This window comes from Lemur catta, chromosome 10 (genome assembly GCF_020740605.2).
Source record: "Lemur catta isolate mLemCat1 chromosome 10, mLemCat1.pri, whole genome shotgun sequence".
In the NCBI taxonomy this organism is placed as follows: domain Eukaryota; kingdom Metazoa; phylum Chordata; class Mammalia; order Primates; family Lemuridae; genus Lemur; species Lemur catta.
In genome coordinates this window covers 36,403,460-36,430,212 of record NC_059137.1, presented here as the reverse complement: position 1 = coordinate 36,430,212, position 26,753 = coordinate 36,403,460, and the positions used below count along the sequence as shown (strand labels likewise).

The 26,753-nt window shown below is 47.4% G+C and overlaps 3 protein-coding genes across 6 annotated transcripts; 1 reads left to right on the top strand and 2 right to left on the bottom strand.

Annotated features, from left to right (window-relative positions):
- Positions 1–10,034: 10,034 nt before the first annotated feature.
- On the bottom strand, positions 10,035–11,666 carry SIT1 (signaling threshold regulating transmembrane adaptor 1). The gene is made up of 5 exons (XM_045562868.1): positions 11,465–11,666; positions 11,213–11,348; positions 11,071–11,129; positions 10,900–10,961; positions 10,035–10,807 (listed from the first exon to the last, which is right to left on the bottom strand). The coding sequence occupies exons 1-5, from the start codon at positions 11,565–11,567 to the stop codon at positions 10,574–10,576; spliced, it is 594 nt and encodes a 197-aa protein (XP_045418824.1). The 5' UTR covers positions 11,568–11,666; the 3' UTR covers positions 10,035–10,573.
- Positions 11,667–16,359: 4,693 nt separating this feature from the next.
- On the top strand, positions 16,360–18,824 carry CCDC107 (coiled-coil domain containing 107). Of its 3 annotated transcripts, none has more exons than XM_045562865.1 (6): positions 16,360–16,504; positions 16,595–16,746; positions 18,070–18,130; positions 18,224–18,314; positions 18,413–18,525; positions 18,605–18,824. In XM_045562865.1, exons 1-6 carry the CDS (start codon positions 16,399–16,401, stop codon positions 18,817–18,819), a joined length of 738 nt encoding a protein of 245 aa, XP_045418821.1. In that variant the 5' UTR covers positions 16,360–16,398; the 3' UTR covers positions 18,820–18,824. The 3 variants fall into 3 exon arrangements, with proteins under 3 accessions (XP_045418821.1, XP_045418820.1, XP_045418823.1); XM_045562864.1 differs by having other exon boundaries at positions 18,067–18,130; XM_045562867.1 differs by lacking the exon at positions 18,605–18,824 and having other exon boundaries at positions 18,433–18,490.
- A 274-nt stretch (positions 18,825–19,098) lies between these two features.
- On the bottom strand, positions 19,099–22,678 carry ARHGEF39 (Rho guanine nucleotide exchange factor 39). Of its 2 annotated transcripts, none has more exons than XM_045562862.1 (9): positions 22,477–22,678; positions 22,194–22,288; positions 21,805–21,925; positions 21,423–21,541; positions 20,737–20,807; positions 20,357–20,485; positions 19,973–20,202; positions 19,622–19,710; positions 19,099–19,452 (listed from the first exon to the last, which is right to left on the bottom strand). In XM_045562862.1, the coding sequence occupies exons 1-9, from the start codon at positions 22,612–22,614 to the stop codon at positions 19,437–19,439; spliced, it is 1,008 nt and encodes a 335-aa protein (XP_045418818.1). In that variant the 5' UTR covers positions 22,615–22,678; the 3' UTR covers positions 19,099–19,436. The 2 variants fall into 2 exon arrangements, with proteins under 2 accessions (XP_045418818.1, XP_045418819.1); XM_045562863.1 differs by having other exon boundaries at positions 19,099–19,449; positions 22,477–22,662.
- Between the last annotated feature and the right edge of the window lie 4,075 nt (positions 22,679–26,753).

The following is a 26,753-nucleotide window of genomic DNA, read 5'->3' as shown; positions in this document are numbered from 1 at the left end:
TCATCTTTCCTTTCTCCAGTGAGTTGAATTGTCGTGTTTTTGTGTACACAATCACCTAGTTTGGGATTCTCTGTTCTATTCCACTGATTAGTTTTTCCCTTTTACCTATTGATTGGATTTAGTGACCTTACAATATGTTCTAATATTTGGTAAAGTGAATTTCTCTCACTAATTTTTTTCATACCAAAATATTTCTATTTTTAAAAAAATATTTTCCCTTGCCTATTCTTTGACATACTAATTGTAATTGTATTAATGTTATACTTTAAGTAGGGTTGATTTTCTGTTTGTCCCAACCATGCTTTATATCTTTTAGTAATCTTACACTGTGTAACTTTCTTCATACGAGTACTATGTGTTTGTCAATTAAAGTTATGTGCTATAGTATAGTGGGTGTAAAGGTAGTATCAGTGCCAAACTGCTAGGATTCAAATTTAATTTTGTAAGCACAGTAATTTTGTTGTTTTTTAAAACCAACCTTATTGCATTGTAATACATATACAATAAAACTGATCAGTTTTAAGTGTGCAATCCTATGCGTTTTGACAAATGTATTCAGTTGTGTAACCACCACCACAGTCAAGATATGGAACATTCCTATAACCTCCCAAAATTACTTCCTGGCAGGCAGTCTTCTCCCACCTCGCCCAGCCTATAACTTAAATTCCCCTTGTTTTGTACTCTCTAATATAATTGATGGGCACACAGACAAGTAAAAGTCATTGGAAATCAAGGAGAGGGGAGGAGGAAGAGGGGAGGAGTAAAACCTACCTAACAGGTATAGTGAATGCTACTTGGGTGATGGGCACACTTATAGCCCTGACTAAAGCATAAAGTTATCCATGTAACAAAAACATTTGTACCCCCTTAATATTTTGAAATAAAAAAGAAAAAAATTCCCTTTGTCTGATATCAGTACAGATGCTCCTTAAGATGCGGTTACGTTCTAATAAACCTGTCATAAGCCAAAAATACTGTAAGTTGAAAATGCATTAAATACCTTGATAGCCCCATCATAAAGTTGAAAAATCACAGGTTGAACTATTGTAAGTAGGGGACCATCTATATATAGACTCTGCCTTTTTTTTTTTTAATTTGCCTGGTATCTCCTCCCCATGTCTTTATTTTGAAACTTTATCACTTTGCTTTGTGTTTCTCTTAAGAAGTATGTACCGGCCGGCGTGGTGGCTCATGCCTGTAATCCTAGCACTCTGGGAGGCCAAGGCGGGCGGATCCTTTGAGCTCAGGAGTTCGAGACCAGCCTGAGCAAGAGCGAGACCCCGTCTCTACTAAAAATAGAAAGAAATTATCTGGACAACTAAAATATATATAGAAAAAATTAGCCGGGCATGGTGGCACATGCCTGTAGTCCCAGCTACCCGGGAGGCTGAGGCAGTAGGATCGCTTAAGCCCAGGAGTCTGAGGTTGCTGTGAGCTAGGCGGATGCCACGGCACTCACTCTAGCCCAGGCAACAAAGTGAGACTCTGTCTCAAAAAAAAAAAAAAAAAAAGAAGTATGTACCTAAATTTGTTGTGTGGTTTTTTTGTTTGTTTGTTTTTGCCCGGGCTAGAGTGCCGTGGCATCAAGCCTAGCTCACAGCAACCTCAAACTCCTAGGCTCAAGCGATCCTCCTGCCTCAGCCTCCGGAGTAGCTGGGACTACAGGCATGCTCCACCATGCCTGGCTAATTTTTCTATATATATTTTTAGCTGTCCATATAATTTCTTTCTATTTTTAGTAGAGATGGGGTCTCACTCTTGCTCAGGCTGGTCTTGAGCTCCTGAGCTCAAACAATCCTCCTGCCTCGGCCTTCCAGTGTGCTAGGATTACAGGCATGAGCCACCATGCCCGGCCTCTAATTATCTTCTACTTCCCCCCCCACCCCAATGAAATGTGATCTTTAGATTACTTTCACTACCCTTCCTTCCTCTCCTTTTACCTACCTTCCCACCCCCTTAGACTTCAGGAACACCTTTACCTTCCCCTTATCCCCACCACCTGACTCCAGAGTTTTACTGAACTAATTTAATCCTTATGAGAATTTCCCTTCCAGTGTGTCCCCACCTGTTTCAAGAACCCTTATTTAGCATTTACACTGCACTTTATAAATCGGCATGGTTCGTTGCTCTCCACTGCTTTCTTGCCTCCTCTTTTCATCTTCCTCTGTCTTGAAGTCTCTGTTCTGACTCATTTCTTATTTCGTTAGAGTCTCCTCTCAACGGTATTTCTCAAATGAGGTACTTAGTGACTTCTGCAAATTTTCAAATATCTTTCTGGGCTCCTTGGCTGGATCCGGGTTGCAGGCATTTTCTCTCATTAGCCCATGTTCAATTTGGCTGTCTTTTAACTTCCAGGGTTGCAGATGAGAAGAAAGAACTTGCTTTTTGCCTGAAAGTATGTAATATTTCCTATATCCTTAGGGTTTTGAAATTTTTCCTTCTGTATAGCTGAGTGTGTATCTTTTCCTATCAATCTGGTCTGGAACTTAAGTCTATCTTTAGCTCAGAGAAATTTCATTTATTATTTAATTACGACCTCTCCTTTCCTGTTCCTTTTCCTCCTGGAACCCGCAGCATTTACAAGTTAGGTCTCCTGGGTCTATTCTAGTCTTCTATCTTTCACCACATGATTTGCATTTCTGTATTTTTGTTATATGTTTTGAGATATTTTTTCTATTTAATTTTCTAGACCCATTTTTGGGTTCCAGCAATGAGTATCATCTCCTTTATATATAGAAATTTTTAGTTCTGAGATCACATTTTTGAGTTCAAGGAAATCTTTTGTATTTGAGCGTCACACATATCTCCTCCAGGCTCTCATTTTTCTGTCAGGGACTCTTGTGTCTCTGCTAGCAGATCTCTCTGCCCTCTGGGTTGTCTGCATTCTCCTGGCCTCAAGGTCTGAGAAATTCAACCCACCATTAGTTTTGGAGGGAGTCAGGAGGCCCAGGAAAGTCACTGATTGTCCTTAGGAAGCAGGCTGTTTCTGGGACTTGCTTTCTTCCTGAAGGTCCTTGCTCTCGGCTCTGAGGCTGTTCTCCAGAATTTGTCTGCAGGGACCACTCTCGCCCTAGAAACCAGTGGCATCCTCTTAAAGTCCATCGCCTCTGGCTGGAGTTGTCAGAACAGGTGTGGAAGGAAGAGCCTCACTAGGGCTTTCATATGCCCAGAATTCCCCTGCTCTGAGTAGTCTATGCATTCTTGACAAATACTGTACAATGATAATCACCAAGAGACAAAGCCAGAAACTGTCAAAATTAGTGGCCTCTGGGAAGAATGGGAGTAGGAATGGGGAAGTGGGAAGAGAGCCTTTGACTTCTATTTTCCCGTATACTAGAATTTCTCAACCTCAGCACTATAAACTTTAGGGGAGGAATTCTTTGTGGGTAACTGACCTGTGTGTTGTGGGACATTTAGCAGCATCCCTGACCTCTTCTCACTAGCACCCCCTCCCAGTTGTGACAACCAAAAATGTTTCCAGACATTCCCCCAAACGTTCCCTGGGAGGTGAAGTCACCTCTTGTTGAGAACCACTGTTGTGTACCCTTTGGTTCTATTTGATTTGTTTTTAACCATGTGCACAAACTATCTCTAAAATTAAACACCTAATTGAGGTCATAAGACTGAGGAGGAAATGTGAAGCTCTTGTGGGGAAGCAGAAAGATGAAGTAAAGAATATACAGTAAAGGACAGGGAAGCAAGTTAGCAAGGTGGGAAGAAATTTGGACATAAAAGAAGCAGAGATGGAGAGTGTATCTGAGTGACAGATACTCTGGAGGAGCAGGATCATGAAGACCCACATACCCTGTCATGGAGGCTCCTAGCACTACAGAGATCCGAGATCCAATAACAGTCTGCATGGGTCCAGTCACACCGTAGCTGCTGTTTTGGGATTCCCATGTCATTAGGCCTCCTAATTGCCCCAGGTGTCCTTACAATAAACACTCCTTGCTCAGAGTCTGTTCCTTACAAACAAAGGTCTGGTAGACTTAGTGCCCAATCAAAGAGATGCCCCTCCATCCCTCATGTGTTGCCAGTACAATATTCACTTCTTAGCATCACACTTTAAGGATCAAGCAAAACAACAGGAGTGAGTGATGAATAGGCTGAAAATAAGCTCTGTAAAAGAACTGTAGTAGAAACTTTAGCAAGCTTTTTCTACAAAGGAAAACAAAACAAAACAACCTAGGCCATTCATAAGGGCTGACTCCGGATTCCTCTAAGACTGTCACGTACAAGACAGAGAAGACTAATTGTATAGCGTAGGAGGCAGAACTGGTGAGAAAAGTAACAAGGAGGTGGATTTGGGTTCCAGATGAAAACAGTTCTTTCAATAAGAAAGATTGGAAAGAGCACTTGGTAAGGCGGTTAGGTCCCCAGCTCTGGAAATGTTCAAGAAGAAACTCATAGGGTGGTTCCTGCAGTGTGTGTAAGTTTGGGCTAGATCTGCCAACCTCCTTCCAGCTATATAATTCTAGAAATGTATAAGCTAGGCAGAAGACCAGTTTAACCCACACATTAAATATCTTAGAGCCAAATGGCATGACAGTGCATTTAAGTCAGATGAGGGTGGCTCATGGAGGAATTGAGCAATAAGTGAGGATATCAGAGGTTCAGCATCTTCAGCTGCCCTGATCTGCTGGTCTTTCCCCACAGAATTAGTCAGAACTCGTGTTTACAAGAGATAGAAAACCTAACTTTCACATAAGCAAAAAAGGGAATTTATTGACTTACATAACCAAAAAGATCAGAAGGCAGATCTAGTTCTGGGCATGGCTGGATCCAAGGTTTCAAATGAAGTCATTAAGACTTGGTCTCTCCAACCCACAGAATGGGAGAACATATTTGCAAACTTACCCATCTGACAAGGGATTAATAACTAGAATATATAAGGAGCTCCAACAACTCAATAGGAAAAAATCAAATAATCTAATTTAAAGATGAGCAAAGGATCTGAATAGACATTTCTCAAAAGAAGACATACAAACTGCCAACAGGTATATGAAAAAATGCTCAACATCATTGGTCATCAAAGAAATGCAAATCAAAACTACAATGAGCTATCATCTCACTCCAGTCAAAATGGCTTTTATAAAAAAAGACAGGCAGTAACAAATGCTGGTAAGGATATGGAGAAAGGGGAACCCTTGTACACTGTTTGTGGGAATGGGAATGAGTGCAACTGCTATGAAAAACAGTATGGAGGTTCCTCAAAAAACTAAAAATAGAACTACCACATGACCCAGCAATACCACCACTCGGTATATATTCAAAGGAGGGGAATTCAGTATATCGAAAACATATCTGCATTTCCATGTTTATTGCAGCACTGTTCACAATAGCCAAGATTTGTAATCAACCTAAATGTCCATCAACAAATGAATGAATAAAGAAAGTGTGATATAGATATCAATGGAATATTATACAGTCACAAAAAAGAATGAAATCCTGCCATTTGCAACAACATAGATGGAACTGGAGAACATTATGTTAAGTGAAATAAGTCAAGCACAGAAAGACAAATCTCATATGTTCTGACTCATATGTGGGAGCTAAATATTAAAAACAATTGTTCACATGGAGACAGAGTAGAATGATGGTTACCAGAGGCTGGGAATGGTATCAGGGATGGAGGGATAAAGTGGGGATGGTTAATGGGTGCAAAAATATAGTTAAATAGGTAGAATGAACAATATTTGCTAGCATAACAAGTTAAAATAACTAAAAGAGGCCAGAGGGGAACAGAAAACTATGGCGGTTTAGTTTGCTCAGATTCTTCACGGGAACAGGAATGGCCTTTGTTTCAGGCCTATGCTGTGTGCACCCAGAGTCAGGACTCACTTGTGGACAGTCTGGTGCAGCATGTGGAAGAATGGCATTCAGTGAACTGTGTTATCACTTCAGATAAGGAAAATGTGGCTGCAGAGATCTCCTTGGGTCACGCTAAGCAGTTGCTAAGAGATATAATGGAACTGCAGACCCTTGGTGAAATATCTTTCAAAAGATCTCTGTATGAGGGGCTGAATGCAGAGCACCACAGAACTAAGATCACTGTCATCTTCCTGAAAGATGAAGAGTACCATTCTGTGCCTAATGTCACTGGAAGCAGTGTTGGTGGCCTTCTGGTTTTGATTGTGATCATAGTCATCCTGTTCAAGAATGATACCTTTGGCCTGTAATTGGACTTTCCCTCTGTCCTTTCAGTGTGGCTTTTTTAGAAGAAAATATCAACAACTGAACTTGGAGAGTGTAAGGAAGGCCCAGCTGAAATTAGAGAATCTGCTCACAGAAGAAAATTAGGACCTGCGTCCTCATCCATGGGGAGAGACTATCAACCAATCCTTGAATTTCTGGAGGACTGGTGTCCTTGTCCTGCTGATTCCTTTTTCCTTTAGGATGATTTAGAGCACTGTCGAACAAATTGTTTGTAGAATATTGTTTCTAAACCATACATTGTCCCAAAAGTGCATTTTGTGAAAAGTAAACCTGGGAAACATTTGGTATTAAATAAATGTAAACTGTTTTCTTTACAAAAAATAAAATAAAGTGAAATAACTAACACAGTGGAATTGGAATCTTCCTAACACAAAGAAATGTAAAATGCCTGAGGTGATGGATACCCCAATTACCCTGATTTGATTAATTCACATTGTATGTCTGTATCAAAACATCACAGGTACCCTATAAAGCTATACAACTATTATGTACCCCGTTATAATTAAAAATTTAAAAAAAAAAGACGTGTTCTCCCTCCACGTTCCAGTTGTTTCCTTCCCTGTAGCCAAAACCAGCTTGGAAGTTTAAACCCATCTTTGGCAGAGTGCAGAGCAAAGCAGGGTTGGATAGCTTCCGAGACCCCTCCCAATCTATAAGTAATTCCTTAAGAACTTCCTGTCATTGAACCTTTGACTATCCCAAAGGCTCTTCCTCTTCAGGTCTTAAGTTTATCCCTGTCCTGCCAGCTGGGATCTCAGGAAGATGGAAAAAGCTGCGGCCCCAAAAGACCCTGGTATCTCCCCCTAAGGGGCTGCCCCCTGGGAATTTGCCTAGAACAGGCGCTCCTTCTGCTTGGAATCGTACACCGGTGAGGCAAGAGTCCGCTAAGGAAAGCACCTGGAGTTATGGAGGGGGAGAGAAATAAGAGATATTTGGTAGGACAAGTTGACCAGCTGCAGAGGTGTGGTAAGGGGGGACCCTCGGAAGGCATTTGAGGAGGATCTGGCTGCCCCAACTGAAGTTCCTAGATTCAGGGATCAAGTAGGAAGCCGCCACAGTCCTAGTGTTCAGTGCTGAGGGCCTGGTCCCGAGCACGCGCCTCGGTGATGGAGACAGGTAAGAAGGTAAGAAAAACTGAATGGTTGTAGAGAGAGAAGGCCTAGAGGATCCGGGCTTTGGGGACTGGAAGGAAAACAAAGTTGAAATCATACCTCGCTACAGTTACACATGAAAAATAAAATTGTTTTACAGAAATTCAATTTACAAGCTGGGCAGTCATGTTGCCCAGCTCCAAACCGAGAGTGTTGGCTACACTCTGCGAACTTGTGGGGCGGCGGGGCCTGCGCTCTCGGGCCACCCGAGCCGCGGGACTACAACTCCCGGGATGCCTCGGACCAGGCAGCAATACGCCTGCGCAGAGGCGGGGGCAACTCCGCGTCTCGCCAGGCGGGGGCGCTGGGGGCTCAGGCCTGAGCGCACAGAAGCAACGAGCGCCGCGGGCAGCCGCTGGCCGGGAGGGGGGGTTTGGGGGCGCATGTCTACCGCCTGGGTTGGCAGCGTTTGAGCCCTCGGCCCTGATCCCAGACTCTGATTCCCTCCTCTCCCAGGGTAGAGCTGTCGCGTCCTCCTGGCGCGAACACACTGAGGCCATCTTGAGAAGCATAGGCTCGCTCAGAACCCCACATCCCGCTGCCGGTGGTTCCCCGCATCCGGTGTCCGCCCCCAAAGCTACCCTCCCTCCCACGCAGCTCCAGCTGCCTGCCCTTAACCGCGGCCTGGGCGTCTCCTGGGGAGGCCCAGGCTGGGGTTCTCAGAGGTCCAGGGACCCCGGGGCATTTGTTTTCTGGAGTCCCATTCTCATTGGGACCACCAGGCCGCAAGTAGGTGCACGGTTCTCTCCTGGATGGTTTTCTCTGGCGCTCTAAGTGGGAAGGAGAGAAACTTGGAAGTGAAAGCCTCAGCTTCCTCTTTCTTCTGCCCCCAAACCTCAAAAAGGTCTGTCAAGCCGGACCTGCCTCTACAGAGGCCCTAGGGGGAGATGGCCTAGACCTCAGTGAAATATCTAAGAAGGAGTTCGCCAGCCTGGAGCTTTCGCCACCGGAGGGACGGGAGGACGGATCACAGATAGGCTATAGGGAAGGAGAGAGGAGCAACCAATGGAGTGCAAGGACTAAGGGGTGTGTGTGTGTGTGTGTGTGTGTGTGTGTGTGTGTGTGTGTGTGTGTGTGTGTGTGTGTGTGTGTGTGTGTGTGTGTGTGTGTGTGTGTGTGTGTGTGTGTGTGTGTGTGTGTGTGTGTGTGTGTGTGAGAGAGAGAGAGAGAGAGAGAGAGAGAGAGAGAGAGAGAAAGGGGAGGGAGGGAGAGAGAGAGAGAGAGGAGATGGATGTTGCCTTGGAATTGGGAATGGGGGATGTTCGGTGTGCTAGGTAGGACCTTTTTATTTAACCTCCTAAACATCTCTTTCTAGTCCATCTCCTCCGCTCCATCCTCACTGTCACTGTCACCATTTTCTCTCAGATTTTGCAACAGCTTCCAAAAGGCACGGCCTGACTGCAGTCCGCTGGCCTCCTGATCAACACAGCAGCCAGCAGAGCTGGAGCCCATATCCGACTGTGTTCATTCCTTGCTTAAAAACCTTCAGTGACTACCTTTCACCTCACCTACAGGATAAAGTCCAAACTCCTTGGCATGGTTTATAGGCCTAGTGTGATCTGGCTTCGGTCCACCCCTCCAGCCTCATCTTGCCATTTCCCCCTAACCCTATCCCTCCAGCCATGCTGAATGCACTTCTGTCAGCTCCTCCAAAGAAGCCTCTCCTTTGCCTTGTGGTTTCTTCTGCCTGGAACGTCTCTGTCCTTCAGTGCTCGCAGCAGACTCCTCCTACTACATGTCATGTGCCTCCTTACAAGTCACTTCACCTATGAGCTCCTATAGAGGACCCTATATTTCTCTTATTTTGGTAATACCTAGCATTACTGAGCACTCATTGTCTTCTAAGTGCTCTGCTTATAGCAATTCATTTAAACCTCACAACAGCCTTTTAAAAAAAAATAGACACCATTAATATCCTCCCCATCTTACAGATTCAGAAACCGAGGCCCAGTTGCTCAAGAACACACAGCTGGTAAGTAGTAGACATGGAATTTCAACTCAGGTAGCCTGGCTCCCAAGCCCACAGTTCTAATCTCTGTGCCACCCTGCCTACCGCAGCATGCTATGTGGTGTGGGAGGCTGGGGTTAAGAATTAAGCAGATGATGGGTGGACAGGCAGAGCTGATTGGATAGGGATTAAAATGAAAGTGGTGACAAGCAAAACTGTTACCAGGACTGTGGGTGACAATTAAGACAGTGAAGCGGAGATGGAGTGGACTGTTGCCATAGCGATGTGGTAACAAGAGGGTCCATGGTGGTATACGATAAGAGTGCAGATGGGACTACTGATGCCAAAACAGGGGTATAGGTGGGACTCCTGGGGGATGAGGGAGGATGGAGTGCCTAGGCTGGCAGGTTGTGGGGGTGGCGGCATAGTTATGAGGTCATGGGAGAGTAGTCAGGGGCTGGTGAGCTTGCAGGCCCAGGGGGAATGTGGTGGCTCTGAGGACAGATCCTGAGGATGTTATAGCAGCCGCAAGAGCAGCGGAGGAGCTGGGCTCCAGCCTCCACCCCTGGCACCCACCTCTGCTGTGCTGGTGTGGCAGCCCCTCTTGGCCCTTTGTCCCCCACTAGGCACCCCCAGAAGTGCTCTGTGCAGACAGCAAAGCTCACATCCCCACCTGTGAGGCCTGTTGCCAGTCTGCAGCCCTCTAGGTAAAATCTGAACACTTTTTGAGAAGTTTTATTTGAAAACTCGGGGACACGACAGAGACAGCAGGATGACGACCTGTCAGCGTTCCCAGGTCAGAAACCAGGCTCGAGTCCCTTAGGTCTCTGGGTTCCAAGACCCCTCCAGCCTGTGAGCTTCCAAGGGATATACCCACCCACGTCCTCTCAGGCTCTTACCCCCTCCCCCACTGCCCACTTCCTGTGCCTGAGGAGACACTGGGTGTCAGGGGAGACTATGGGGTGGGGGAGGATCTGGTTAAACTCCAGAAGGAGGTGGAAGTGAGAACCGGGGAGTTTGGGGGCTGAGAGGAACAAATAGAAAAATGAGGTGGGGACGGGGCCACTGCTGTTGCCTCCTCCATCCTCAAGAAACAGTTCGCCCAAGATGTCTCCTCACAGCTCAGATAGGAAATTCAGGGTAGGTCGCATCCTGTGACTAGGCAATGGCGCCCTGTCCTTGGGGGCTGGTCGGGGAACAGTCATGCCCCTGCTCCAGGGAGGGCTGGGCAGCGTGCTCTGCTGTGCCAGGCTCCGTCTCAGCTGGCCGCAGGCTGGCTGTTGGCATAGGCCTGGTCGGGGAAGGAAGCCCGGGCCCTGCGTGTCTGGGCACACACTGAGGCGTAGAGCTCTGGCTCGGGGCCCGAGGCCTGGGGCTTTGGCTCAGAGTCCAGCACCACCTCTGAGTACTTGATGGGAGTCCCAGAGGTGGGGATCCGGCCCTGAGGAGGCCGAAGCTGCAGGCTGGTATAGCACGTCACCTCCTCTGCAGCCTGGAGATGCAAGGCCATTAGAAGTTCACTGGACCCTTGAAAAAGCCCCCCACTTCCTTCCCTCCCCTTTTCTTCAGCCATAGCTGACTCACCCTGGCAGGGCCTCCAGGGGTTGGATCCTGCTGGTCCGGCCCTGGTTCTTGATTCAGCCGTCCTGGGCAGGGAACAGGAATCTGGTCAGCTGTGTCTTCCTCCTCCTGCACATCCTCATCCCACCCACCCAGGACCTGGTCTCTGTGCCCCCGCCATTGCCAGCTCCCTACCTGTCTGGAGATAATGCAGGTTCCCATACAGGGGGACCTCTTCCACAGACCCTCCAGAGCTGCAACAGAGTTTAGGGGATGAGTGGGGTCTTCTTGGTAAGAGGGAACTCTCAATCAACCCATCCTTGTTGTCCTCACTCACCGTCCCTGCCCCAGATGGCCCCTGCCCCAGCCACTGATCCACTGGGAGAAGTGTGCAGCCAGTGAGAGGAGAAGCAGCAGCGTCACAGCCCCCAGGAGGGCCCACAGTCCCCAGGCCTTGTCTATGGAGGGGATTCCTGTGGATATGAGAGGATGGGGGATGTTACTGCCCAGCCCAACCCCCAGGTCCCAGCAAGTGGGACGTGGGGCCACTTGACCCCTCCCCTGGGAGCCCCTGCCCCGCCCAGCTCACCCAGCCATGGTAGATCCGTGCAGTTGCAACCTCCGCTCATGACTGCTGATGTGAGAGCCAAGTCCACGAGCACTGCCCAGAGCCAAGGGTAGGTCCCGTTCATGGCCTGACACCTGCCACAGCCCCCCTCACCCCCACCCTGCCCTGGGCTTGGCTCCCACAGCTCGGCATCCCCAATACTGGTAGTGGCAAAGACACTGGTTTCCGGGGAGGAAGGGGGAGGGCAGGGATGAGCAAAAGAACAAAGACCCCGCCCTGTGCCTGCACCTGCGCCACTCCTGCAGCTCCCGAGCTCCCCCAACCCCCACGGTCCTATGCCCCCCGTCAAGAAGAAAAGCAGGCCTGAGCGTGCCATGTGCGGGTGAGCCCCTGAAGATTCTGAGGGGGCAGAAGTGGCCTGAGGCAGGACCAACAAGGACAGGAGCACACCTTCTGCCCCAGGATGCCCCCCTTCCTCCCCGACTATGAGTCCCATGGGGGAGAACATATTCTGTAAAGAGCATGTTATTAAGTGGAAAGGTGTGGGGGTGTGCCCCTCTGAGTACCTGCAATTCCATCACACCCAAAGGCTGATCTGAGAGCAGGTGTTTAGATGGGCCTTGTCATTGTTACTAATACTATCACTATTATTACAGTTTGGGGCATAGAGAAAGCTAGATTCCCCACCCCCAACCCACTGCATACAAATTGTCCCTAAGAACTGTCACTCTCAATAGTTAATTGCATTAAAGAAATCTCTACCCCAGGACTATCCTGGGAAACTGAGCCCTGTCTTTGCACTTGTTCACTTCAAGGAGTGGAGTTCCTGTTGTGCCTAGGGACAGCCCAACCACGTGGGAGGCTATTGGTTTGGGAAGAGGGGTCTTAAGTTCCAAATATAAACCCTAGATCACAAGTCAAAGATGTGTTTTGTCTGGTCCATACAATTTTTAAAATTTCAGTTTGTTGCAGTGGCTGACAATGTGAGTGGCAGAAGAAGTCCTGCCTTTTGGGTTGCAGGCAATAAGGGGGTACATTGGCCATAGGAAATTTAAAAAATAAAATAAAATAGACTAAAAATCAGTTTCCTTTTTAGTATCATCATTTATTATTCACAATTCTTTAAAAAAATGTCAGTGATAGGCCAGGTGCGGTGGCTCATGCCGATAATCCCAGCACTTTGGGAGGCTGAGGCAGGAGGGTCACTTGAGGCCTAGAGTTCAAGACCAGCCTGGGGCAAAATATGGAGATCCTCATTCCTACATAAATAAATAAATAATCCTTTAATCGACTATAAGTAAGGATTGACAAGTCTGGTTATATTTTCTATTGAATATGCAAAGATTACTTTTGACAAATTTGCAGAAGGATCAAAAAAGAAATTGTAATGCTGGTCGTTACTCAGACTGATCAATATGTAGGTATAAGTTTTTTACCCCTTTCCTCAAAAAATACAATAATGTAATTAAGAAGTATTAACCTATTACCTTTTCCTTTCTTGTTCTGTAATGTTTAATTTAAAACGTTTAGGCCAGGTGAGGTGGCTCACGCCTGTAATCCTAGCACTCTGGGAGGCCGAGGCGGGTGGATCGCTCAAGGTCAGGAGTTCGAGACCAGCCTGAGCAAGAGCGAGACCTCATCTCTACTAAAAAAAAAAAAAAAAAATAGAAAGAAATCATCTGGCCAACTAAAATATATATAGCAAAAATTAGCCGGGCATGGTGGCACATGCCTGTAGTCCCAGCTACTCGGGAGGCTGAGGCAGGAGGATCGCTAAAGCCCAGGAGTTTGAGGTTGCTGTGAGCTAGGCTGACGCCACGGCACTCACTCTAGCCCAGGCAACAAAGTGAGACTCTGTCTCAAAAAAAATAAAAATAAAAAAAGAAATAAAACGTTTAGCTATATATTATGTATATTTTATAAACATACACGCATAACGACATTTCAGTCAACAATGGACCACATATATGATGGTGATCCCATAAGATTATAACACCTTATTTTTACTGTGCCTTTTCTATATTTAGATACACAAATACTTATCATGGTGTTACAGTTGCTTACACTATTCCATACAGTAACATGCTGTACAGGTTTGTAGCCCAGGAGCAATAGGCTATACCATATGGCTTAGGTGGGTAGTAGGCTATACCATCTAGGTTTGTAAAAGCACACTGTGATGTTTGCACATGACAGTACCATCTAATGTCACATTGCTCAGTAGGTATCGCTATCATTAAGTGATGCATGACTGTATTTTTATGCCAGCAGAATTATATCTATAAAGTTCAATAAAAGAAAATATTTGCTGTCTGAATTTCTTTTCTAACCCTTATTATTCATTTCATTTCATAATTATTACTAAAAATAATTTCATCATATAGAGAATTTTAAAAAATGATCCACTTGGTGTCAAATATGCTAAGTATGCCACTGAGTCGTTATCAACACTTAAAAATTGAGAGATTTCCAATTTTAATTTTTTTTTTTTTGACACGAGTCTTGCTCTGTTGCCCTGGGTAGAGTGCAGTAGCATCAGCCTAGCTGGCAGCAACCCCAAACTCCTGAGCTCAAGCAATCCTCTCGCCTTGGCCTCCCACAGTGCTAGGATTACAGGCCTGAACTACCGCATCATCCGGCCAAGAGATTTCCAATTTTCAAAATCCTGATTTGTCCGCTGGGTGCAGTGGCTCATGCCTGTAATCCTGGCACTCTGGGAGGCCAAGGCGGGAGGATCGTTCAAGCTCAGGAGTTCGAGACCAGCCTGAGCAAGAGTGAGACCCTGTCCCTAACAAAAAGAAAATAACCAGGCATCATGGCATGCACCTGTCTCCCAGCTACTCTGGAGGCTGAGGCAGTAGGATTCTTTGAGCCCAGGAGTTGGAGGTTGCTGTGAGCTACAATGATGTCACTGCTCTCTGCTCAGAGCAACAAAGTGAGACTGTCTCGACAACAAAAAAAGGAAGCTGAACAACCCCCCTCCTCTCAAGCCCCACTTTCATATTTAAAAAAATCCTGATTTGTTGATTGTTTTGAAAGAAGAAAAAAAAATCAGATCTGGCAGTAGTGCCCAAGTTTCCTAAAGGCAACAATCAGTAGGGACCACTTATCCTATTATACCTGGCCTGAACCTCTTATTTACATCGACTATGCCAACTGCCTTAGATTGAGGATTTGAATTACCCTGATCTGCATATGCAGGCTGCCTCTGGAGACTGTGACAACTCCTTCCAGTGTAGGCGTCTCGCTGCCCTGCCCTCCCCCCTTGCTTTCTGGAAAAACAGGAAGACACACCAATATTTCATTCATGCATTTAACACTCATGTACCGATTGCCTGTTTATGTGCCAAGCTCTGCAGATAGCAATGTGAATGCAACATGGTTTCTTTCCTCAGAGAGCTCTTGGTCTAGTTGGGAAGATGATCCTGCCTATTCCAGACAACGAAAAGGCAATGTGGGACAGAGGGGAATACCTGTCGGCCTGGAGAGGTAGTGCAAGGTAAGGAGGGGGAAAGGCTGGTGAAGTAGATGGTCTTGAGAGGCAGAAAAGAGTTGGAATCTCCGCCCTGCCTCTTACCTGATTAACAGCTTACTTAACCTTCCTGAATGGTAGTTTCCTCATTGTTTGAAAGACCTTAATTATATTATCCTTTGGGGTCGTTTTGAACATTCATTCATTTCATTCAACGAGGATTCACTGGGTGCCTGCTGTGCTAGGCTCTGGGAGTAAAACGGTGAGGAAAAAAAGAGACGCGGGCCCTGTCCTGGTGCTACAGTCTACTGGTGATGAAGAAAGCAAAATAGTTGCACTAAAGAATAAATTAGAAGTTGGGTTAAGGGCTCTGACTGAAGGGAACACACGAGCTGAAGGTTACGTAGAAGTCAACCGTGCAGAAAGGGAATAGCGGCGAAACAACCCAGAGTCACCACAGTTTCATCCGCCTGCCTCACGGTAGTGTGCGGTAGTGATTAAAATCACTACTGGGCATGGTTCCGAGCACTTTACTTAGATTATCTGATTTAATCGTCGTAACAACTCTTGGGGTACACGCACATTTATCATTATCTCCGTTCCTCAGAGTGGAAGCTAAGGCACAGAGAGTAATTAACTTTCCCGACGTCACCTGCTCTTGAGCACAGGAGGCAGGATTACCAGCCCAGGCAGAGTCCAAACCATGCTACACAATAAATGGCAGCTATCTTGGCATTTGCCAGATGAAGAGGAAGGTAGAAGAGGAGGTCGTTATAGTAATAGGGAACTCAAAACGTTAGGGCCCCTGGATGTACTTACTGGGGGCACGAGAAGGGGGTCACTACTTTGAAGAGGAGGGAACTCAAGACCATGAGTAAAAAGGTTGCCGCACTGAGAATGAGCCCCGTGTGGTTGGTGCGCGGAGACGCACTGCCTGCGTAACTAGTGGAGCTGACGGACGACGCCCCCCACCACCACGCCGCTCGGCGAGATTCGCTTCTTGGCGGGCTTTACCGTGGGAAGCGGAGGGATGTCTACGTGCGCGTGCACGCGGCACTCTCTGCCCGAGGTCCGGGGACTTTCCCCTAGGCGGATGAACAAGGAACAAGTCCCCCGTGTGTAGCCTAGGAAACAGGCCTTCAGCACGACCTACTATTTAATCTTCTCCCGCAACCTTTTATAGGCCTACCAGAAACTTTGTCTTTTGGTTACGGTGAGAAAGTTGATGGTGTGGAATATAAAAACAACTTTTTGGCACAATATTCTAGGATTGTAGGCTTCTAGATGCACTGTGGCTATTGGAATACCTAAATAGATAATAAACAAATTTGGAAAAGCCAGAATGACACGGCTTTATGCAAATATTCTCCGGTCCCGCCCCGCGTGGGCGTGGCCTCCCTGAGAGCCTTGGCGCAAAACCTGCTCAGTTGCGCGTGTGCGCGTGCGCGCTGGGCTGCCAGGGCCTTCAGTGTGTGAGCCGGCAATGGCGGGCGCTCTCTCGCTGTCTGGCGTGCTGGGGCTGCTACTTGTGTCTGCGCTGCCCGGGGTGCTTGCATACCGTGCCAGCCCCGACTTCCGGGCACACCCAGGTACCAGCGAGGGCTGCTGGAGGGAGGCTGGAACTACCTACAGGTCCCAGGCCTCAGGTTAGCTGACCCGCCTCTGCCTTCCCTCTGCAGGGAACCCAGCCCAGGTCGGCTCTGGGGCCACAGAAGCCCGGCGGCGGTCGCCGCCCAAGGACCAGCGTGAGAGGGCCCGGACTGGGGCGCTGCCTTTGGGGGCGCTGTACACTGCGGCCGTCGTGGCTTTTGTGCTGTACAAGTGTTTGCAGGTGCGGGACGGCTGGGGGTGGGGGTGCCCTGGACCTGAATCTCCCATGGGGGTACTATGGTACCAAGAACAAGACACGTTCCTTGGCTTTCCAACAGTATGGGGTTATTTTGAGGATCCTACGAGATAATGGATCTGAAGGGCGCGTAGTAAAATTGTAAATAAATAATGATCCTCACATTTAATCCTCCTACAATCCAAAGAAGAGCTCTAGGTCACCCAGTTAGTAACTGGTGGAGCTGGGATTTGAACCCAGCTGATGTCCATACTGCGATAGTGCAGTCCCAACCTTGGCACAAGCGGTTGATTGCTGCAGCCACAGTATTTCTAGAGTTCAAGATTCCAAGCGGTCTCACATTCTCCATGGGAAGGAAGTCCTGAGGTGTGAGTTGACAGTACATTTTGGTGGACTGAATTAGTTGAAATGGAAACTAGTACCTCTCCGTGCTGTATCTTTAGCCCTGGCCCTATCACTTGCTTGCATTACAAAATAGAGGGTTGAACCAATGTGGACATGTGAAACTAAAAGAGATAGCTAATAATAATCCCAAGTAGATTCAACAGGATAGGATCATGGGACTGAATTTAATGATGAAATTTAACAAGACTAGATTAATAAATTCTATCATTGGCCCAAGTACAGTACGGAAGAAACATAGCAGCTCTTATGAAAGGGACTTAGGCATTCCAGTTGACTAATAAGTGCATTATGTGATGTGACAACCCACTTCCCAAATCAATGCTAGGAACAAGGTACTGTACTTTATCTGCTGATCATAACACTCCTGGAGAATTTTATTCTCCTCAGGGCACTGCTTTAAGAATACAAAATGCTCAATAAAGCAACCAGAGAAAACCATAATGAAATGAGCACTGACTGAAAAGACTGAAGATACTAAACCAGAAAAAACCTGGGAAAGAGGGTGGGGTGTATAACCATTGCCTTCAAATTCCTGAGGGGCTATCATGTTGAAGAGACATTATTTTGGAAGTCTTTAATAAGTGCTATTGAAAGAAAATACATGAAGGAAAATTATGTCTTTGTATATGAGCTATCTAACAACCAGAGCTTTATCAAACTGGGGAGAGTTGCTCATTCCTGGAAGTGTCTCAATAGTAGAATGACCATGTGTGGGGCATATTGACAAGTTGCTTCAGGTCCTGGGTGAGGAGCTAGACTAGAAGTGATTGTGATCCTCTAAGGTAAAAACCCAGTAGCCTTCTGTACCTCAAATTATGCTCCTCTCCTCACTGGCTTTGGAGACTGAGGTGATGGAGCAGAACCTTGTTGCTGCAGTATTGTCCTTTCCTTCTTCCACAGCAGGGGAAAGATGAGGCCGCAGTTCTCCAAGAGGAGGCAGGCAAGAAGCAATCGTTGCAGTTAGGTGGGTTTAGCAGATGTCTGTGCTTGGTGTGGGGAGATCAGGGGACAGCAGAAGATAAGTAACCATTGTCCCCCTTTTCTCCCGTACCTCCAGAGCAACAGCTGGCTCAGTTGACACAACAAGTGGCTCAGACAGAGCAGCACCTGAACAATCTGATGGCCCAGCTGGACCCCCTCTTTGAGCGGTGAGGAGAGCAATGACCTGTGAATTTGTGGGGAGATTGGGGCAGGTGAGAGGAATGGGGACATAGATTGGGCAGCCCCTGAGTGGACATTTCTGCAGTGTGACTACACTGGCTGGAGCCCATCAGGAGCTTCTGAACATGAAGCTATGGACCATCCACCAGCTGCTCCAAGATAACAAGCCAGACAATGGCATGGAGGTTCCAGAACCAGGTAAAGGATTGGGAGGTGAGTCTGGTGGAGATGGAGACAGTCTCTGAAACTGGAACACACCTGATCTTTCTCCTCACAGAAGCCAGCATACCCTTTCCTGAGGACTTACGTCTAGAGGACAAGGAGGAGCCTGTAAACTGGCGCACAGAGACATGGAACTTAAACACTTCTTGGGAGGTAGAGCAGGGGCTAAGGAGAAGGTGCAGCAGGGCTGCAGCAAAAGGCCCCAATCACAGCCCCAGCTGGGAAGGAGGGACAACAGCTGAGGGTTTAGTAAAACAAAGTCTGTTGTGACTGGGTGCTTCTGTGTGCTTTTTCCATCCCAGCTTGTCATACACACCCATACTAGGTGCCTAAGGACAACTGGGCCTTCTTGAAAAGGTTCCCTTATTAGGACAAAAAGAGGCTGCCTCCAGTGCGAGAGCAGAGAAGATAGAGGGAGCTCCAGTTCTTTTCCTCGTATTCCTGAGGCCACCAGCATGCCAGGCTTCAGGGCTTGAAAATCCCTTTTCTCATAGCAAAGCTGAGACGTAAAGATCTTTCCAAGGGAAAAAAAAACACTTTACTAAAATCCAGTGAAAAAATAAACTATAGTAACACAACATAAAAATAGCCAAATTTACAAAGCTGCAACCTTGATAAATAATTGGCCATAGACACAGCACTGAGTTTATCAGTCCCAAGTCCCCTTATTTGTGTCAGGGGCTGGTTCAGCGAAGGTTCAGTTGAGTCTTGATTCATAGGAGCTGGTCAAATGACCCAGAGTAGCTTGGTCCCAGGAAAACACAAAATGACCCTTGTCAAACCATGAAGGGTTCTGTGTTTTGTTTAGTACTGAAGAAGATTCCTTTGTACTCCTGGCTCTGACCTATTCCTGAAGTATCCTGAGTTCTGGAATTTGTAAGATTCCTCTAGTTCTTCTGGCTGCTGTGGAAAAAAGTCAGTCAGTCCAGGCACTGGCATGAGCACTCTATTCAGATAAGATCACCCGTGGGATTGGGGCCAGGGGTCCCAGACAGATGTAGGACATGAGATAGGATCAGAACTACTTGTGGGCCTCATCACAGTACTGTTCCGGAGGGAAGGCTAAACTTACTTGATAGCCAAAGTCAGACTGTTGTACCAGCATGACAACTCCTCTTGATCTGTGGACATGAGCAGTAGCTTCTCGTAAGGGAAGGACAGCTAAGGAGAGAGCACCTCTTAGTGCATGGCTCAGAAAGGCCCAGGCAAAAACTGAAACCTTTGCTGTTTCCATGGAGGTAATCCAGGGATGAGATGAGAACTAAACATCAAGCCCAAGCCAAAGCCCCAGCCCCAGCCCCAGCAATCCTCTCTCAACGTAGATTGTTCTGTTCTTACAAAAAGGGACCCAGGCCAAGGAGATAAGCTGGTCCAAAAGAGTTTAAGAGATATTTTGGGCCTAGGGTTCCCACCCATTACTTACACTGAGCAGTCCACCACAAGAGCCTCCTGAGTGGCCAAATACCCTTTGGAGTTGACATTGGGCCATGGGGTAGAGGGCCCTGCAGGAAAATCTGCCACTCTGCAGCAGGTGCAATGGAGGTCGAGGCTTGGCCATGAGGAGCGCATCAGAGAAGAGGAAGAACATGCGTGGCCGAGGCTCCCCACGGGGAGGCACAACCAGCAGCCAGCCCTGGCGTAGGAACCAGCGCCCTGGGGGATGGGAGAGCTATTATTCTGGTGCAGCTCCAGGACCCATGGGATAGAAGGAAAGGGAGGCTGAGAAAATAGGGGGTATGTGCTGGCTCTATAGAGGAAGAGGAGTAAGAGGGGCAGTTGAGGATTGGGGGGGAAGTACGCAGACTACCTGAGGTAAGCCCCTTTGCCTGGCGTCCACTGAGCAGAGCCTGGACACGCCGGAGGTGCTGGTCATTCTTCTGTTTCCGACCAATGCTGTGGACTCTCTGGGCAGTCTCACTTACCAGCCGGGCAGCCCCTGGAATAACATCCCCCACCTCACTCCCAACACAATTTTGACTTTGAGTGACTGGTGGTAGTTAAAGTCAGGCTATTCTGGAGGAGAGCAGGGTCAGGGTATAACTTCTTGAAGAAAAGGCAGGGCAATAGGGACACTATATACATGTTGCTGGAAGATAGGGACATACCAGACATTGCTGGATGTCAGAATCAGAAAGGGATACAGGAGAGAAAGCCTCCTGCCTGAGCTGCAGAAGAGCAAGAACCTACGTGTGAGCTGTTTGTGGTCAGGGCTGTTGGGACCTGTGTTTTCAGCCAAAGCAACGACGAGATTCTCATACCTAGAATTGTGCAGTGGAACGTCTATTAGAAGAGGTAGAGCTGGCAAATTCCCCCATCTGATACAAAGATCACCCCCTATACATGCTTCAGTTGCAAGGCCAAGAAAGATCTGCTTCTGGCTATTGTATCCCCCTCTTTCATCTGGGACTCAGAGCTTGGGCTCACACCACATGGCCCTCTTGCACTCCACACTTAAGAGTCAATGGCAGACTGACCATAGCTTGGGAAGCCGGCTGGGAAGGTGAAAGTCAGTCAACCCAAGGAGGATGCCACAGACAACCTGACTATACGCTCTTAACTCAGGCTTAACCCAGAGACAGAAATTCTAAGCTTGGACAGCCCCTTATCTCAACAAACTTTTCCAGATACTCTGAGTCCCTAGTACAGGCCCCTCACTTCAATGTAGAGTTCCACAGTCCCAGCTGAGGGCCTGAGGCTACAGACTCTGGCTACTCTAGTGGGTTCACATTTACTCTTGCAAAAGATTTTTAGAAGCAGTTTGGCTCATGGGAGAGGCAGGGGATTGGGATAGACCCCAAGGCATCCCACAAAGCTGAGGGCAGCATTCATACAGACGCAGAGAGGTTGGTTTGAATCAAAGTGAGTTCACTCACTGCTGGAGCCGCTGAAGAGGCAGAGAGAGCAGGTCCTGGAGCTGAAGGCCCCCAAACTCAGGGCGGCCTTCCTGAAGCCGAACGAACCTCCGGAAACATTTGTTTTTCTTTAGCTGCTCCTGGTGGGGGAAAGGGTTGGCAGCAGGGAGACAAGTCACTCCTTTTATTGCATTCATCTGTGTACACATTCCCAGCCTTCAGTAAGCTGTGTGCTCCTGAGAGAAACCCTGTCTCCCTACAGGGAACTTAGCACAAAGCTGTGCACCCAGAGGGCTCTGTAAGTGCAGGAAATGTATGAATGAAGTTTGGGTCTCCACCTGAAGAGGAAATGTAATGGTCAAGAGAGGAAGAGGGGACAGATTTGAGGTCATCTCCAGGTTACCTTCAGGGTGGTCTGGGACCTCTCTGTGTTGGCAGCAAATTGGGTGTAGAGCTCCAGGTGGCGGCAGAAGCCTTCCAGCCCTTGGCCCCAGTATCCTCCCTCCAGGTAGGGAAGCAGCTCTCTGTGGGGCAAGGGCAGTAAAGGGGCAGCCCAAGAACTGCTCAAGCACCACCTCATTTAATCCTCTTATGAGGCTAGCACTACCCCGGAAGTGGTAGTGCTATTACCCCATTTTACAGTTGGAGAACTGCGGCAGGTTAAGGCAGGCCGCAGGTGAGGTAATTGGCAGGCCATGAATGCGAACCTGAGTCTTTCTGACTGCAAGCTCTGTGCACTGCCAGAGGCCAGGGCGCACCCTCCTTCCCTCTCCCCGCGCCTATTCCACTCACTGGCTAGCGCCGTAGATGAGCTCCCAGGACCCGAATAGGGCCTGGCGCTCTGGTGGTCGCAGGGTCCCCTTGGCTTTCAGGATCCCCAAGAAGTACTGCGGAAGAAGAGAATATTGGTATCTTACCCTGGGGGAGGCTAACGCCAAGGCGCGGCCAGAAAATGTAGAAGTCTGCCCGAGCTCCCTGCATGCAGGGTGAAAGCCCAAGACCGCCATACTAGGGGTCATCAACCTCGCAGAGCCCCTCCCACACCTTGGGGTCCCCGCCCAATCCAGGCCCCCACCGTGGCCACCAGCCCCAGCTGTTCCTGGTAGCGCCGCTCAGTCTCCAGCAGCTCCCGGGCGGTGCAGGCGCGTTTCCGCTCCCAGCGGGCTCGCTGGTCTTGCACTGGGCACCGTGCGCCGGGTCCCGGGCTCTCCATGCCGAGCGAGGGATCTACACTTCCGGCCGCAGCCCGCCGGAGATTCAAATTCCAACCGCTCCGGGACCGCAGTACGGAGCATGCGCGGCAGCAGGCCGGACGCCACCGGGTCTCCTCGGCCTCCGCCCCGCCGCAAGGGCGGCGCTGTAGGTGCTCGGGGCCGGCTGGCGCATGGCCGGGTGGGGCGGCTGTGCGGCCCTCCTCTGAGTGGCACGAAGTCGGGGAAGCAGCCTGGACTTTGAGTGAGGAGACTTGGGGGTGCAGATGTTAGCTGGGCCTCAAGTGTCCAATCTGCAGGATTGGGAAGGGGGCGATAATTACGGAACGCATTCTGTCCTGGGCCCATGCCAGACGCCAGCGGGGGTCAGTCGTTCCCAATGCTTTCACTACTCCTAGGACCCCTCACGGGTCACAGGGTTTGAAATATTTTGGCCCCTGGACAAAAGTTTATAGGTTTTAACTTACTCATTTTCATGTTTGATACAGATCCAAAACCTGACAGCCCATTAGCTTCTGTTCAGCAGGTGTCAATAACTAACGAAATGATTTGGAATTGATGTGATTCTGGCCAAAGGCAAAAGCTTGGAGTTGATTAGTCTGTGCTGTCTAGCCAAAAATAAAACGTAGTATATTTTCCATGCTTAGGACTTTTGAAAAATTGGCAGTAGTCCTAGAGGGTACATTGACAGTGCCATTTTGTTAGGATGTATTAGAAATCTTGAAATGTGCTTACATTTTTGCCCTAGCAATTCCACGTCTAGGAATGCGTCCTAAAGAAATAGATATGTGAACAAAAACATTTGTATCAGGATGTCTGGTGCAATGTTGTTTGTAACAACAGAAAACTAGAAACCACCTAAATGTCCAGTGGTAGAGAATTGGTAAGGAAAAGTATGGTACAGTCATTTGAAGGAATAATACGAAAGCATTAAGAACAATGTTATATTATAGAAAAGCTATCAATATGGGAAAACACACATAGGAAGTATGTTACTGAGAGAAAAAAAGGAGGCTATAAAGCTGTTTGTACAATAATATACACTTGATATAAAATATATATAAAAGGTTGGAAGACTAAACAAAAGTTAATTGTGGTTTTTATCTCTGGGTGATGGGATTGAAGATAATTCATTCAACAAATATGTGTTAAATACTTAATCTGTGCCAGGCACTGGGTCACTGAGATTAAAGTGATGACTGGGACAAACAGGGTGATTTCTTAAGTTCTCTCATACTTTTCCTATTTCCTAAGTTTTCTTCATTGAGCATGCATTACTTTGTAATTAGAAAAAAATGTTATTAAAAATGATATGCTATCCAAAGCAATCTACAGATTCAATGCAATTCCTATCAAAATACCGATGACATTCTTCACAGAAATAGAAAAAAATCCTAAAATTTCTATGGAACCACAAAAGACCCTGAATAACTAAAGCAATCCTTAGCAAAAAGAATAAAGCTGGAGGCATCACACATCACACTACCAGACTTCAAAATATACTACAAGGCTGTAGTAACCAAAACAGCGTGGTATTGACATAAAAATAGACACATAGACTAATAGGACAGAATAGAGAACCCATAAATTAATCCACGTATATACAGCCTACAAATAATATGGAGAGGGATAAGGGTGGATGGCAGGAAGAGTCTCCAACATAGACTCATCCCTCCTCATCCTGTGCATCCCTTTCAGTTCTACTATGCTGAGAGTGGACTAAATGAAGACATGTCCATATCCATGTTCTGACCCCCAAGACCTGTAAATGTGATCTTATTTGGAAAAAGATGGTTGCACATATAATTATGTTAAGGATCTTGAGATAAGATCATCCTGGATTATCTCAGTATGCCCAAAATCCAATGATAAGTATCTCCATAAGAGGCACCCAGTGGAGATATAGGGACAAGAAGAGGTCATGTGAGGTTGGAGGCAGACATTGGGGTTATGCAGACACAAGTCAAGGAATGGCTGGAGCCACCAGAAGATAGAAGAGACAAGGAAGGATTCTTACCCAGAGTCTTCAGAGGGGAGATCCTCTGCCAAAGCCTTGACTTCAGACTTCTGCCCGCCAGGACTGTGAGAAAGTAAATTTCTGCTGTTTTAAGCCACACAGTTTTGGTAATTTATTATGACAGCCCTAGGAAACTAATACAGATAGTGAAGTGGGCCAGAGCTACAGATCAGCCTCAAGGCCCCAGAAGGGCTTTGGTCAGTCTTTGCTCCCAATCCCCAAAGACTACCTCACCAGTGAATAGCTGCCTCCTCTGCAACCTTGGCATAAGCAGAGACATGTTTTAGTAACATGGCCCCTCAGTGTTTAAAGACACAGACCCTAATGACCAAAGATTTGGTCTCTATTACAACTGCAGAGAGGTCCTGCACCAGGTGGCAGATGCCCCAGTCCGTCGGTCCTGAGTACACTGTGGGTCCCGAGTACACTGTGGGTCCCGAGTGCACTCTGTCTCAACCCTGGGAGACTCAGGAAACAAGAACTCCGGAAGCTCAAACCTGTTTGGGGGGTTGGCAGACTCCCAGCTGTGAAGGTATGATCCAGGGTCAGAGTCCACCTTCTCCACCCAGATGAGAAACATGGTCACACAGAGACGGAGAGCTAAAGAGAGAAACAGAGCCACAGGAAATCGCATTTGGAAAATCAGTGAGCTGTAATAGAGAGAGAGCCGCACCGTACAGGCAGATCCGTGCTCTGAAATACTGAAAGAAAGCCCCAGGGACGTGGGGACAGACAGAGTGCTGCAGACACATGTACAAAGAATTGCTGATGTATATAAAATAGAAAAAGAAAAAGACAACTATTCAGAGCATTTGGAAAGAGGAAAAATGAACTAAAGCTGAGATTGGTGGTAGAGAAACACGTCCAGCCATAGAGCCTCCAGACTCTGGCACTCTGTCTCTGCCCCCATGACCTCTTCCACCTCAATTAGATTGGTCATTACCACCTCCTGTCTTGTACAGGCCCATCCATTTCAGATATCACCATGTATTTTCCATGTGTCAGGGTCCAAGGAGGGTGCTAATGACATAGATAACTAAGACAACCACTGACCATCCAGAGTGCACACTGGATCACAAGTTGGCTCTTAATTTGGCTCCAGAAGTGACAACCTAGAATCTTAGGCTGACTTACTCCTAAGATAACTGCTTGGAGGTCAGCTGTTATTCAGCAGTACAAGTTTTGGTGTACAATATGACGTTACTTTGATAAAACAGATAATTTGAACTTCCATAAAAATGTGATCTTATGCTTCTGGGATAGTTGTGGTTTGATATGCACAGGTCATTGACAAAGAGCACCCTGAGGGTAGGGAAGGCATCTTAGTCAATTTGTATTTCTCAATCACCTGGCAAGGTCATCTGCAGAGAGAAAATGCTTAATAATGGCTGTTGAATAAAAGACTGACTCAGTCAAATACTGAACTCTGCCCTTATGGAGCTCAAGGCTATTAAAGCAGATAAAATGTCATAAATCACCCTCATATGAGTTAGATGGTAGACAGGGTTAATATTGAGGGCAGGGAAAGAACTGTGGTGGCTCAAAGGCCCCAGAGATATTTTCTGGACTGGTAGTGGAAGGTTGGTTAAGGAAGGTTTCCTGGAGGACATGGCCTTTGAGCTGAGTCTTGAAGAATAGAATTAGATAGGGGAGACAGTAAAACTATTCAACTGTTTAACACAGTAGTGGGTGCACAAGCACAGACCCACCAGAGTTGAAACTGGCTGAGGCACTCAAGTAGGGTCCTGGGGCCCCTGCAGTGCCAGGCATTACCTCCTTAGATTAGGGATCATGAGGCCTGGAGGGCCCCTAGGGAGGGGGTGGGATGGCAAGGGCACCCTGGAGCTAGGGGCTGTGGCTGTATGCCAACAGGATTACAAATATTTCAAAATATTTAATTAACCTACACAGCCATGCTGGTGTGTGCCTGCTGAATATCAGCCCTCGATATGGACCTGAAATGGCCTTATTTTCTATGGTTCATTGCAGCCGTAGGGGCTTTGCTAGCATGTGAGCTACAGAACAGTAGGAGCTGTTCTCTGTTCAATGTTGCATCCATACGTAGGGCCTAGAACAGTACCTGGAGGATTAGAGGAGGCTCAATAAATGTTCATTGAATAGGCA